This window comes from Corvus kubaryi, unplaced genomic scaffold (assembly GCF_017639235.1).
Source record: "Corvus kubaryi isolate FWS band 111438036 unplaced genomic scaffold, C.kubaryi_AGA036_p1.0 37326, whole genome shotgun sequence".
In the NCBI taxonomy this organism is placed as follows: Eukaryota; Metazoa; Chordata; class Aves; order Passeriformes; family Corvidae; genus Corvus; species Corvus kubaryi.
The window spans coordinates 515,536-528,428 of NW_024581105.1; the positions used below are offsets into that span (position 1 = coordinate 515,536).

Consider the following 12,893-nt stretch of genomic DNA (forward strand, 5'->3'; position numbering starts at 1 on the left):
GCCCTTGCCCCTCCGGGGGCGGCCGCCCCTCACCGGCCGCTCCACTGCTTCCCGCAGCCCCAGTGACAGACGGTGCCGCCGTCCCGCAGTGCCCGCCGCGGCCTTGGAAGACCCAGCCCACACCCGCTGATGAGCTCCATGAACCCCATGAAACCCTCGCTGCCGCCTGCGCCCCACGGGTGGGCGCCGGGGCAGCGTCCCTCCATCCACCCATGCATCCATTGCCCCATCCATCCATCCGTCCATCCATCTGTCCATCCATCCCCGTCCATCCCTCCATCCCTTCCATTCTTCATCTCTCCATTTCCTCAATCCCTCCATCCCCCAGTCCCCTCTCTCTCTCCATCCCTCTGTCCTTCATCTTCATTAATTTGTTTTTCTTTCTAGTGATGGTTCATTTGCATACGAGGCTGTTCCTTGGCAACCAAGCACCAATCAGCCGCCGGGATCCCTCTCCGTGGTAACCACTGTCTGGGGTGTCAGCAACCCCTCCCAGAGCCAGGTACCAGCAGCACCCCCGCCCCAGGGACCCCCCGCACCTGGATGCCACTGCCCCTGCCTGACCCGCTGCCTCCCACTGCACCCCCCAGGTTTTTGGCAGCCCCATGGGCCCTGGGGGGAGCAGCTCCAGCACCCCACTGCTGCCTGGCATGGCAGGCACCAGCTCGGGCATGAGCTCACCACCATTCCTGCCACAGCAGCCTTTCGCCGAGGGGGCGCCAGGGAAGGGGTATGTGCAGCCAAGTGTCTATGGCCGCAACGCCTACCCCACTGGGCCGGGCTTCGCTGCCAGGTAAGGCCAGCCCTGTCCCTCACGGCCTGGCGTGTGCCCTGCTGCAGGGCCACTGCATGTCCCTTCCTGGTTCTCTGTTCTCCAGCTACAATGGTGGCCCAAGTGGCCCTGGAGGGATGGGGCTCCCCTCGCACGCCAGCCGGGCCACTGCTGACTTCACCCAGGCAGCAGCTGCTGCTGCCGTGGCCGCGGCTGCTGCCACAGCCACGGCCACAGCCACGGCAACGGTGGCAGCACTGCAGGAGAAACAGAGCCAGGAGCTGAGCCAGTACAGCGCGGTAAGAACCTGGCTGTGGCAGAACTGGGGAGCTGACAGCTGCCCCCACCCTGCCGTGACTTCTCTCTCTTTGTTGCTGCAGATGGGCACAGGGCAGTCTTTCAGCAGCCAGTTCCTGCCCCATGCCGGGCCCCGTGGCCCCAACAGCATGAGCCCGGCTGGCATGGCAGGTGTTGTGGCCCCCTCTGGCGTCTCCCCCGTGAGCATGAGCCCAGTGCGGGCGCCCGGGACTGGCCCCCTCTATGGCGGGCAGCGAGTGCCTCAGCACTCCTACCCTGGCCCCCCCCCCCCGAGCCAGCAGCTGCCCCGCCAGAGCCTCAAGCGGGCGTACTCCAGTGAGGTGAGTGCTGTGTTGGTGAAGGCTATGATATATGGGGACCCCCTTTCCCACTGGTGCTGACTCCCTGGCCCCACAGGGGTACCCAGCACAGCAGTACCTCCAGGGCGGGCAGTACGCTGCAGCTGGTGCCCAGTATGCCCCCAGCGCCCCCCAGTCCTCCGGTCCGTCCCCCTCATACCCTGGCCACAGGCTGCAGCAGAGCATGGGCCAGTACCTCTCCGCTTCAGGCAGTGCTGGACCCTATTACAAGGTATCACAGGGGGAACGGTGGGCAAGGGGTGGAGGTCCGGGTGTCTGCCATCCCACGGTGCCAGCCCCTGGAGACCCTCCTCCTCCCATAGCCAGCTGACCAGTTCAACGGGCAGAGTGCCAGCTTCAGCACCTACAGCCAAGCAGCCATCAATGGGGTGAGTCTGGCAGCGGGTGGGGTGGGGGCTGTGCTGGCCTGGCCGGACGCTGAGGGTGCATGGTGCCTCTACAGCCAGGCCGGTCGCTGCCGGGGTACCCCAGCTCGCCGCTGGCCGGGAACCCCACACCACCCATGACGCCAGGCAGCGGCATCCCCGCCTATGCGTCCCCTGGTCAGGATGTCAAGTCACCCTTCCTGGCAGACATGAAGCCCAGCGTTGCCCCCCTGCACCCATCCCCTTCGGGTAGGTGTCCGTGGTGCGGGTGAGGGGGGCACTTCACAGAGATCACCCCCATGCCCCAGCAGCCTGGGGTGGGCCTCGCTTCTGGCAGGCCTGTGGCCTTTGCCCCTTTAAATGGAGGATGTGGGGGGGGGGGGGGGGTGGGTTTAGAAAAAAGGGCGTGGCCACTGCCAGGGTTTGGGGGCTGATTGAGGCAGGGGGTGGGGCTTCCTGTGAGGGGGGACAGAGTACTGGGAGGGGCTTGTTGAAAGGGTGTGGCCTCAGGGAGAGGGGCTTTATCAGGAGTGGTGGTTTTGGTGGGGGGCTTCTTCTTTTAGGGTGGGACCATCTGGATTGGGAGGGGCTGGGATAGGGTGTGGTTTCCTAGAGCGAGCGGGAGGAATCTTCGGTGGGATGGGCTTCCTCCATAGGGGTGGGAGGGGGCTGGCCCCCAGGGGTGGGGCCGCTTTGGGCGGGAGGAGCTTCCTCCATGGGGCTGCGGTTTCCGGGGTGGGCAGGGCCGCTTAGTGGAGGTTGGGCTTCCTGCGAGGTGGATCCTTGTGCAGTGGGCGGGGCGCGGCTGGGGCAGGGCGTGGGTGCGGCTGGGGCCCGGGGGGAAGGTGTCGGTTTCCCTTGATGGCGGCACCCCGCAGGGCCGGCCCCCGGCGAGGAGTTGCGACTGACCTTCCCGGTGCGGGACGGCGTGGTGTTGGAGCCCTTCCGCCTGCAGCACAACCTGGCTGTTAGCAACCACGTCTTCCAGCTCCGTGACTCTGTCTACAAGACCCTCATGATGAGGTGGGGGCTCTGGGGCACCTTGTGTAGTGTCACACAGTGCTGCTCGGGGGGTGCTGTACGGCACCATGTGGTGCGGTGGGGGGCTGTGCTGGGCAGCACAGCTGGGCACTGCATGGTGCTGTGTGCCACGGGGTTACGTGGCCTGGTATAGCTTGGCATGGTGCTGTCCTGCATCACGGTGTGAGCTGTGGCCTGGCACAGCTGTACTTGCCACGGTTCAGCGTGGTGTCATGGTGTTCGGCATGTTGTGGCGCAGCGTGGTGGTTTGGGGCATGGCTCGGCATGGCAGAGCATGGTGGGACGTTGTGTGGCCTGGCACAGGACTATGCGGTGGTACTTTTGGCGTTTGTCACAGTGCTGTATGACAGTGTAATATGGAGTGGTTTAGCGCTGCATGGTTCTGCATGGCTTGGAGCAGCATGGTGTGGTAACACGTGGTGCGGTGGCTCGAGTGCGGGCACACCCCCTGCCCACACCCTGCCTGCCCCCAGGCCTGACCTGGAGCTGCAGTTCAAGTGCTACCACCACGAGGACCGGCAGATGAACACCAACTGGCCGGCCTCCGTGCAGGTGAGCGTCAATGCCACGCCGCTCACCATTGAACGTGGTGACAACAAGACCTCCCACAAGCCGCTCTACCTGAAGCACGTCTGCCAGCCCGGCAGAAACACTATCCAGATCACTGTCACCGCCTGCTGCTGTGTGAGTCACCGGGGGAGTACCAGCAGAGGGAGGGTGGTGGCTGGGGCCACAGCTCAGCCCCCCCATCTCTCCGCAGTCCCACCTGTTCGTCCTGCAGCTGGTGCATCGGCCCTCGGTGCGCTCGGTGCTGCAGGGGCTCATCAAGAAGCGCCTGCTCCCCGCTGAGCACTGCATCACCAAAAGTGAGCACCTGGGTCCTGGGGGTCGGGAGGATGCACCATAGCAGGGGGGCCACAGCAGGATGGGGGTGATGGTGCACTGTTGCCCAGGTGCCACCACGGTGCCACTCCCATCCCAGTGTCCTGGCTCTGACCCTTGGTGCCTCTTGCCCCCACCTTTCCAGTCAAGCGCAACTTCAGCAGTGGGACCATCCCGGGGACACCAGGGCCCAATGGTGAGGACGGTGTGGAGCAGACGGCCATCAAGGTGTCCCTCAAGTGCCCTATCACCTTCCGGAGGATCCAGCTTCCAGCCAGGGGTCATGACTGCCGGCACATACAGGTAGGGATGGTGACGACAGGGTGCTGGGGGTATCCCCCACCCAATATCCTGCCCCCCTCCATCTCAGCTGCTGATCTCCCCCACAGTGCTTCGACCTGGAGTCATACCTGCAGCTCAACTGCGAGAGGGGGACATGGCGGTGTCCTGTCTGCAAGTGAGTGGGGGCCGCAATGGGGCCACGCCCTGGTGTCCCTGCCTGCAGGGCAGGGGTGTGTGTTTCACTGCCTGTGGGGGATATGTTTCCTGCCCTGAGAGAGAAGTAGTTCTCGCCTTGGGGGTAGGTTCCTGTCTGGTGGGGGTTCCTTTATCTCACCCTGCCCTCACCCTGCCTGCAGTAAGACGGCCCTGCTGGAGGGGCTGGAGGTGGACCAGTACATGCTGGGCATCCTGATCTACATCCAGAAGTAAGTGCCTTCACTTCAGCTGTCTGTCCATCCATGCTTGGTCCTGTGCCACCCCTGGGGAGCTGTGCAGCCAGTGCCCCCAATCTCACCTCCCCTGCCCTCCTGCTGCCCCCAGTTCGGAGCATGAGGAGATCACCATCGACCCGACCTGCAGCTGGAAACCTGTCCCAATCAAACCTGATGTCCACATCAAGGAGGAGCCGGAGGGGCCAGCGCTGAAGCGGTGCCGGACACTCAGTCCTGCACACATGGTGCTGCCCAACATCATGGAGATGATCGCGGCCCTGGGGCCTGGCTCTGTGCCCTTCCCGGCATTGTCACAACCTCCAGCAGGGGCTGCCACCGACTACAGCACCCCGGGTACGGGGGGACCCATGGGGGACAGGACCGAACCCCATTCCTCTGTGTGTGTCCCCCAATTGCCCCATTTCCTCTCACAGGTTCCAGCTTTCTGGGACCTGGGGGCTTCCCAGAGCCTTTCACTGCCCCTGGCGTCCCTGGCACCTCAACGCTGAGTGACTTCACACCAGGCCCCCCCTCCATCTCCTACCAGCCCAACATCCCAGGCGGCCTTCTGGCCCCTGAGAAGCCTCCTGTGCCCCCTCTGCCCACACAGGTCAGCTGGGCTATGGGTGGAGGGGCTTCCCCAAAGCCCCCATGTTTCACTGGGGGGTCCCAGGGGAGGGAGGGTCTCACAGCTCTTTCCCCCCACTCCCCAGCTTCCCCCGCCAGGACGAATGGAGCCGTCCCACCCCGCAGTGCAGACGGGGCTGCACACCACTCCCTCGGGCAGCCAGCCGGCCCCCACGCTGCACTCCCGGAGCGCAGTGGCACGGCAACCCCTGGGACCCCCGGCCCACACTGCTGACCTCGTCTTCCCCCCTGCACCCAGCATGGCCACGGCGGGTGATGGTTCGGAGCCTACCCTCGACGTGAGTACTCAGGGGGGTGGACAAGGGTCCTGCTGCTGGCTTGGGATGCCAGCTGCTGCTGGGGGGTGGGCAGAAGCTGCGGGGAGCCAATCATCACACACTGCTGCCCCCAGCTCCTGCCCGAGCTGACGAATCCTGACGAGCTGCTCTCCTACCTGGGGCCCCCCGACCTCCCCAGCAGCAGCAACGATGACCTCCTCTCCCTCTTCGAGAATAACTGAGCCATCCTTGCCCCCCCACCCCCACCCCGGGGGCTGGGGGGCAGCACTGTGTGCCCCTGCCCGCTGCAGAGCTGGGACCCCCCCACTGCGGGGGCTTTCTCAAAGGGCTGCGATGGGACAGAGGGGCTGAGCCCTCCCAGAAGCACAAGGCTGTACATAGTGTAGAAACACTACTGCTCCCCTGAGACTCCCCATATTTAAAGGCAAGTGCATCACTGCAGGGCTGCCCGTGCCCCCCATCAATGTGCAAATGCTGCTGCCCCTTGTACCGCACGGGTCTGGTGTGGGGTGCAGAGCTCAGCTCCCACTGCCCCCCCGCCGAGTTGCCCTGTATGTCCCCGATGGCTATTAAAGGATCCTTCTGCAGGGTCATGTGTGTCCCCCGATCTTTTGTCATCCCGCTGTGGGGCTGGCCCCGCGACCCCTCTCCGGGCAAGCAGGGCAGATCCTGGGTTGGCGGGGGGATCCAGCCCTCTCTCCGGGCAGAGGGGGGAGGGTGTGTCCCGAGTAGCGAGGAAATCCTGCCCCGTTCCCGAGCAGCGACGGCCCGGCCGGGCGGTGAACCGGGCCTGTGGCGTCAATCATTAACCGGGGCCGGCCGGGCGGTGCTGCAGTCCGACGGCGGAGGAGGGGAATCGGGTGTTTCCCCACGTCTGGCGGTAAGCTGCCAGAGCTGGGCCGGAGCTCCGGCAGTTCCAAGCCCCACAAGCCCTGGTGCCGCCGCATCCCCGCCGCCCCCCCCTCCCCGGGAACCACCCCGCACGGCGGCCCGGCGCCGCACCCCCCTCCCCTCAGCTGCCGGTCCTGCGCCCGCCCCATCCTGCCGCTCCTCACTCTCCGCACAGCGCATGCGCGCCGCGCCCTGCCCAGCGCCGGACCGCGGCCCCCGCCCCGCCCGCGCTTTTTTTCCCCCTTCCCCCTCTTTCAAACGCGGCGCCGTCGATTGGTTGGCTGCCCTGCCACTCCGCCACTTCGCCAGCGGCCGTTGGCCAGCGCTGCGGAGGAGGCGGGCCCTCCTCTACGCTATATAAGGGGCGGCGGAGCGCTGCGCTCCTTCTGCTGCGCCGCGCCCGCCGCACGGAGGAGCGTCTGCTGCCCTGCTCGTGTCTCGCTATGGCAAACCCCGTCGTCTTCTTCGACATCGCCGCCAATGGCGAGCCCCTGGGTCGCGTCACCTTCGAGGTGGGCGCGGGAGGCGACTGGGGAGGGGTGGGGGGCGCCGTTGCCATTTCCTTGCCGGGCGCGCGGGGCCGGTGGGGGGCCAGCAGGCGCCGCGCGTGCGCGGCGGGGGCGCGTCGGTGTGGCTGCGGGGCTGCGGCGCCCCTGGCCCGGCGGGGCGAACAAAGGGCCCCACCGGCCCCTCAGCGTCGCGCTCGGGGAGCTCGAGGAGCGGCGGCGGCGCGATGCTGGCCCGGGGCGCGCCATCGCCCACGGGAGTCGGTCCACACCTGGTACCGCTGGTGCCCCGTTAGCGCTGGCCTCCGCTGGCCTCGCCGCCACGGTGTTCCCGCCGCGCCTCCGCTCCGCTCCGCCCCGGGGCCGGTGGGGGCGCGGCAGTTCCCCCCACTGCGGGTCGCGGCCGTGGCTGCCTCGCCGCCATTTTATCGCAGGGCCCCCGGAGCATCGGGATGAGCCGTGTCGAACTCCCGGGCCATGCTGCCCGCATCTGGGGATGCCGGCGGAGAGTGCCGGCAACCCGATCGCCACGGGATTGTCGCTGGAGGGCAAAGCATTTGTCACCCCGCCCGGGGCGCGGGGCATCCCTGGCACGGCTGGGCCGGCTCCGGGCGCCGCGGCTGCTGCAGATTCGGGGCCGCGCTCCCGCTCGGGTGGCGCATCCAGCCCAAAATCCTCCTGAAGCGTTGGGAGGCGGCGCGCGCGCCCCGCCCAAGAAGGCTTCAGGCATATTAATGTTTAATTTAATCTAGGCCAGCGGAACGAACGCTTCTTTGCCCCGCTGGTGAGCCGCAGCTGTTAGTTCGGAGCTTCCAAATAGCGGTGTAAGGCAGGGAGGCGTCTAGAGCTGCTGGCACGGCCGAGAAGCTGCCACCTGGAGGGGGGTCCTTGGGCTCCGAGCAGCGCCTGGGGGATTCCCGCAGTCTGGGGGCGGCCTCGCGGAGTGGGGGGCAGTGGCCAGTCACCAGCCCGGACTGACAAATGTCTTTCCTGTCTTCACAGCTGTTTGCAGACAAGGTCCCGAAGACAGCAGGTTGGTAAAGCAACTTTGGCTCCACTGCAGCTGCACCAAGCCCTAGTACTGTCCTGAATGCTCGACAAATAAAAGCTTTTAATGGTGTGGTTTTATTTCCTTTGCAGAAAACTTCCGTGCTCTGAGCACTGGTGAGAAGGGATTTGGCTACAAGGGGTCCTGCTTTCACAGAATCATTCCTGGGTTCATGTGCCAGGTGCGTGGTGCTCCTGCTGCAGTGGGTAGGTGGGTGGGTGAGGCGATCTGGCACTCCTGTGGGTTTTGGAATTGAATGCTGGCAGATTAAGGGTGGGAGGTTGGTTCTGCCTCTTGCCTGCATCCAGTTCCAGAGCGTTTTCTTGCACCTATGACCTGAAATGCTTTCTTTTCACAGGGTGGTGACTTCACGCGTCACAATGGCACTGGAGGCAAATCCATCTATGGGGAGAAGTTCCCTGATGAGAACTTCATCCTGAAGCACACGGGCCCTGGTATCCTGTCGATGGCCAATGCTGGCCCCAACACGAACGGCTCCCAGTTCTTCATCTGCACTGCTAAGACCGAGTGGTGAGTCATGGGCTATGGGAGGAGAACCTTGGGGATCTCCAGCTGGGAGATGTCCTCTGTTGGGGGACACTGGGGACCAGCTGTGACTGGTGCTTCTCCGGCAGGTTGGATGGCAAGCATGTCGTCTTCGGCCGCGTCAAGGAGGGGATGAATGTGGTGGAGGCCATGGAGCGCTGTGGCTCCAAAGATGGCAAAACGAGCAAGAAGATCACCATCACTGACTGCGGGCAGCTCTCGTAAACCCTTCTCTCACCACTGACCATTCCTTGGGCAGCCTGGGCACCACACCCCGCTGCAGCTCACCCGCTCCCGCCCCACTCCTGATGTACTGCTGCGTTTCTACTGGGTCACGGTCCCACTGGGCCGCAGTTACCTTCGAGTCTAAATAAAACGAGTTAAACTACATACACCATAGCAGTTCCCTTCTGTCCCTCAGCTGGGGAGGGCAGGGTCTGGGGCTGGTGGGGGAGGAAAAAGGAGGTGTTGAGGGGGCAGGAGGGATCCCTGCCAGTGGGGTGGTTACACTGGGTCCCCAGTAGGACCCAGAGTGCACAAATTCAGCTGGTCTTGGCACTGGGCATGGGCGTCCTCAGTGCTTCAGCTGGGGAAGGGTTCTGTTCCTCTACCTGCTGCCCTGCGCTTGTGGGACTGCAGCAAGTATGGGAGGCGCAGTGACACCCACCTTGGGGTGCCTTGGTGGGTGTGTTTCAACAGGTGGCATTTGGCAGAGCTGGTTGTGGGCTGTCCTGCGAAGATGAGGATCCCAGTTGTGTTGCAGTAAGGGAGAGTTCCAGTCTGTGACCTTCCTGTTAAGGCAACCCAGTTTGGAGGTGGTTCTCTGTGGTGGGGATCCCAGTGGTCCCTGTTGGGGGGTGGTGGTCCTGACTTGGGGGTGCCCAGCTCTGCTCAAATTCCAGGTTTGCCACAGTTCCAGTTGTCAATGGGGTGATTGGTGTGCCCAGTTCAAGGCTGGGTGCCCATCTCCAGGGTGATTCCAGTGCTTCCAGTTTGAGGGTGCCTGGGTGGGAGTAAACTTCAGGACCCTGTGGATCCAGCAAGGCAAGGTCTGACCCCCTGCCCCCTTTTGCGGTGCACCTGCAGTACCTGGAGGGCTCTGAACTCCCATCTGCTGCACCTGGAGCTGCACCACCGCAGCCCAGCCGTGGGCTCTGCCTTGGCCGAGCCCCTGGTGTCAGTGAGGTGACCCCAGTGCTGGCGGTGTGTCACGCAGGGTCTGAGGGGAAGATGAAGCCGGCAGCAGCTTCTGCCCCGTCCCCCGCTGTCTGGGAGCCACCAGGGCCGGGTGGCAGCGGAGGGGAATCCTGGCCCCGGACTGCAGAGTAGAGGAGGTGCAAGGGGGGGGGGCCTTTCGGTGACGCAGCAAGACAAGGTGGTGGAAATTTTTCTTCGAGGCACCGAGGCAGCACGGGGGAAGCTTTTCTGTGATGCACCGGGCAAACCTGCCCTGCTCCCCGTGGGGTCTGGGGGGCCATCCCTCCACGGCCCCGTGCCCAGTGCCCCTCCCAGCTCATGCCTCAGCCTCGCGGTGCTCTGGGCCCTTGGCCACCCTCGGGGCCTGGGCACCCCTTGAGAACTTTCCACCCAGGCTGGCCTGGAGCGCAGGGAAAGCTCCCCACAGCTCCTGCTCCCCACTGGCATCTCCCTCAGACTGGCAGCCCCCACAGGGGAGGACACCCACCTGTTGAGCCACTACACTTCTCCACACCTGGCACAGACCTCTGGCGCAGTCATGCCAGTGCTCCCTGGGAAGGGGCATATGAATGTCATGGAGCTTTGCCTCCCCAGCAGCAAGACTCTTGGACCTCTGGCCCATAGCAGCAAGTCATGGCCATTGGATCCACATCCAGGCCCAGCTCTTCTACTCTTGCATTTTCTTCATGAGAGGAACAGCTCTCCTTTGAATGGAGACTGTAGCTGCAGCTCTGAAGGGAAAGAGTATTGAGCAGCAGCATTAAATACACGAAAACCTGAGACTGGGACAAAGTGATGCAAAACATGCCCAGAAACTGAAGTTGTTTGGCCAAGGTCATAGTATGGGCTTCAGTTTAAGCAGAGGTAAATACAGAGCACTGCCTCCTCCTCAGGCTTGGGACCCTCCTCAGCCTGCCTGGCCCCCAGTCTCATCCTCATATCATCCTCATCCAGGAACAGTATTTCATGCCCACACACACTGCTACCATCACTTGCAGTATATGCATCCCCCACCTCACTCAAGAACTGGTGAGTTCCTGGGTTTGCTGCCATTACAACCCTGACGACTGTGCTCCTGCCCTGTGTTTATCATTCTGCCTTTATTCTGAAACCACTAATTTCTCCCTGAAGCTGTCCAGGAGTGGGTTCTGTTCCTCTGGGGGCTGAAGGGCTCTGGGCTGGTCCTGTGGTGCACATCTGGTTGCGCTGGGCAGCCGTGGGGATCAGGTGGAGGCAGATGTGTTAGGCGCCTAACGAGGCTGGGAGGGGCCAGTTCCCTGGTACTCTGTGGGATGGACTGGCTTTCCAGGCCCAGGTAATGACGTGGTCCAGCTCTTAGAGGTGCTGGGACAAGCAGCCCAGCTGTTCAGGTGCAAGTGATGGCTGCTGGTGTCAGAACGGTACCCCATGGTTTGCACCTTCTCCATCCCCCCTTGAGGAAGAAAGGATGCCTGTTGATAGCTGAGAGCCTGCTCCATATGGGTGGGGGCAGGACATTCCTCTGGAAGGATGGGATGCTGAATTGCTGGAACTCCCAGGACAGTTTCTCCACAGCCAGTACAAGGGAGGAAGACAGATTGTCTTTGTACTCCTGGAACAGGTGAGCCACTTCATCCACCATCAATGCCCCTCTGTCTCTCCAGACCATCGCTGCCACTGAACTGGGAAAGATAACCGATTGCTCTGTGTTGGGGTTTTAGTTTAGTCTTAGGTTTTCCTGTTAAAGGAATTTTCTCCCATATGCATGTTGCTAGGGGACAAATAGCTGTACTTAAGAAAGACAAAAAGGGGGGTGGGGCAGGCCTGGCTACTCCTTTGTGTACACCTGGGTGTGGGGTCAGTTCGCTCTGAGCGTCCGGAGAGAGAAGCTGCAGAGAAAGGAGCTGCTGCTTCTTTCTTTTTGGCCGTTCTTTCTTCCTGCTGGAAACAACGCCGGGACCCCAAAAGCCGCTTTCCCTGCCCTGCTGGAGACCGGGCTGTGGCTGCCCTGCTCCGCTGCTGCTTCGAGCTTTCGCTACGCTGTAGCCCTGCTCGCCCTGCCTGCCTGGGCCTCCGTGGGTTTTTCCCATCTGGATACATCTCGCCTGCCACCCGGGATTTGCGTTCGTCCCTGCCGCTCCAGCCTGCCGTTCTAGCCTGCCGCTCTAGCCTGCCGTTCCAGCCTGCCGTTCCAGCCTGCCGTTCCCGAGAGTCCGGGATCGGCTGCCCAGGGGTTTGTGAAGCCTTTGTTCCATCCCTTCCCGGGATCCCAGGGCACCGGTGCCGCGTGCTCCCCGAGTTCGCTCCGGAGCGCCCCCTGCAGCCGCGGGGGAACCATCGCACCTGCCCTGCTCACCAGGAGCCGCCAGCGCCCCTGCCGGCTGCGAGCGGAACTGCACCCAAGGGGAAAGGGCCTGACAGCCGAGAAGGCTGGGACTGGGTTTGTGTTTGCTGTTACTGCCATAGATGTTGTTGTGTGTTTGACTGGTTATATACATATATATATAGAGAGAGTAAAGAACTGTTATTCCTATTTCCCACATCTTTGCCTAAAGGCCCTTGATTTCAAAATATAATAACTTGGAGGGAAAAGGGGTTATATCTGCCACTTCAAGGGGGGCCTCTGCCTTCCTTAGCAGACACCTTTCAAAACCGAGACACTCTGTATAAAGTTCCTCCACGTGGGTCATGTGCATTGAGCTTTGTCTGGACCTGTGGGGTAACTGTGCATCATGAGGCTGCCCCCTCGACACGTGTCTGGCGTCTTTGTTCAGCCTGATGAGAATTTACAACGAGCATTGCACCCCTGACCCGTGGGTTGTGCCACCGGCCTTCCCCACTTCCCCCACCCTGGAACTCCTCAATATCCCCCAGGGACTCCCAAAGTCCCCCGGGACTCCACAGATTTTCTAAGTGCCTCCCCAAATCCATTCTGGGAACCCTCCCAAACAGCCCCTGGGACCCTTCCAAATCCACCCCAGGACTCCCAATGTTTCCCAGGATGCCCTTGAATCTCCCCAGTCCCCCAGCAACACCTTGCTACCCTCCAACGGCCCCTCAGGAGCCCCTCAAATCCATCTCAGGACCCCCAACATCCATCAGGACCCCCCTCCAACCCCTGTCACCCTCCCAGGTCCCCCAAATCTACCCAGGGTCCCCCCAAATCAATCCTGGGAACCCAAAATCCCCCTCATCCCCTAACATCCCCAGGACACTGCACCCCTCTAGACCCCCCAAATCTACCCTGCACCCTCCAAATCAGCCCCAGGATCCTCACAAACAACCCCATGGACACTCCAAATCCACTCAAAGACATCCTGACCCCTCAAATTCACCACAAGACCTGCCCC

At 62.9% G+C, this 12,893-nt stretch overlaps 2 protein-coding genes and 1 long non-coding RNA gene across 8 annotated transcripts in view; 2 read left to right on the forward strand and 1 right to left on the reverse strand.

Moving 5' to 3' along the window:
• The first annotated feature begins 6 nt into the window (after positions 1 to 6).
• On the forward strand, positions 7 to 5,969 carry ZMIZ2 (zinc finger MIZ-type containing 2). Of its 4 annotated transcripts, none has more exons than XM_042029571.1 (18): positions 7 to 179; positions 388 to 502; positions 591 to 793; positions 879 to 1,071; positions 1,153 to 1,410; positions 1,487 to 1,660; positions 1,752 to 1,817; positions 1,892 to 2,063; positions 2,693 to 2,837; positions 3,329 to 3,539; positions 3,616 to 3,721; positions 3,883 to 4,040; positions 4,127 to 4,194; positions 4,376 to 4,444; positions 4,560 to 4,804; positions 4,885 to 5,060; positions 5,164 to 5,376; positions 5,490 to 5,969. In XM_042029571.1, the coding sequence occupies exons 1-18, from the start codon at positions 130 to 132 to the stop codon at positions 5,595 to 5,597; spliced, it is 2,730 nt and encodes a 909-aa protein (XP_041885505.1). In that variant the 5' UTR covers positions 7 to 129; the 3' UTR covers positions 5,598 to 5,969. The 4 variants fall into 4 exon arrangements, with proteins under 4 accessions (XP_041885505.1, XP_041885506.1, XP_041885507.1 ...); XM_042029572.1 differs by having other exon boundaries at positions 1,997 to 2,063; XM_042029573.1 differs by lacking the exon at positions 1,487 to 1,660.
• A 657-nt stretch (positions 5,970 to 6,626) lies between these two features.
• Positions 6,627 to 8,757, forward strand: PPIA (peptidylprolyl isomerase A). The gene is made up of 5 exons (XM_042029578.1): positions 6,627 to 6,779; positions 7,776 to 7,806; positions 7,914 to 8,002; positions 8,180 to 8,352; positions 8,457 to 8,757. Exons 1-5 carry the CDS (start codon positions 6,711 to 6,713, stop codon positions 8,590 to 8,592), a joined length of 498 nt encoding a protein of 165 aa, XP_041885512.1. The 5' UTR covers positions 6,627 to 6,710; the 3' UTR covers positions 8,593 to 8,757.
• Positions 8,758 to 12,203: 3,446 nt separating this feature from the next.
• LOC121665426 overlaps positions 12,204 to 12,893 on the reverse strand; it is an 11,089-nt gene continuing 10,399 nt past the window's right edge. For all 3 annotated transcript variants that reach the window (XR_006016353.1, XR_006016354.1, XR_006016352.1), the window contains one exon: positions 12,204 to 12,255. This is a non-coding gene — a long non-coding RNA (uncharacterized LOC121665426). The remainder of the gene's footprint in view (positions 12,256 to 12,893) is intronic.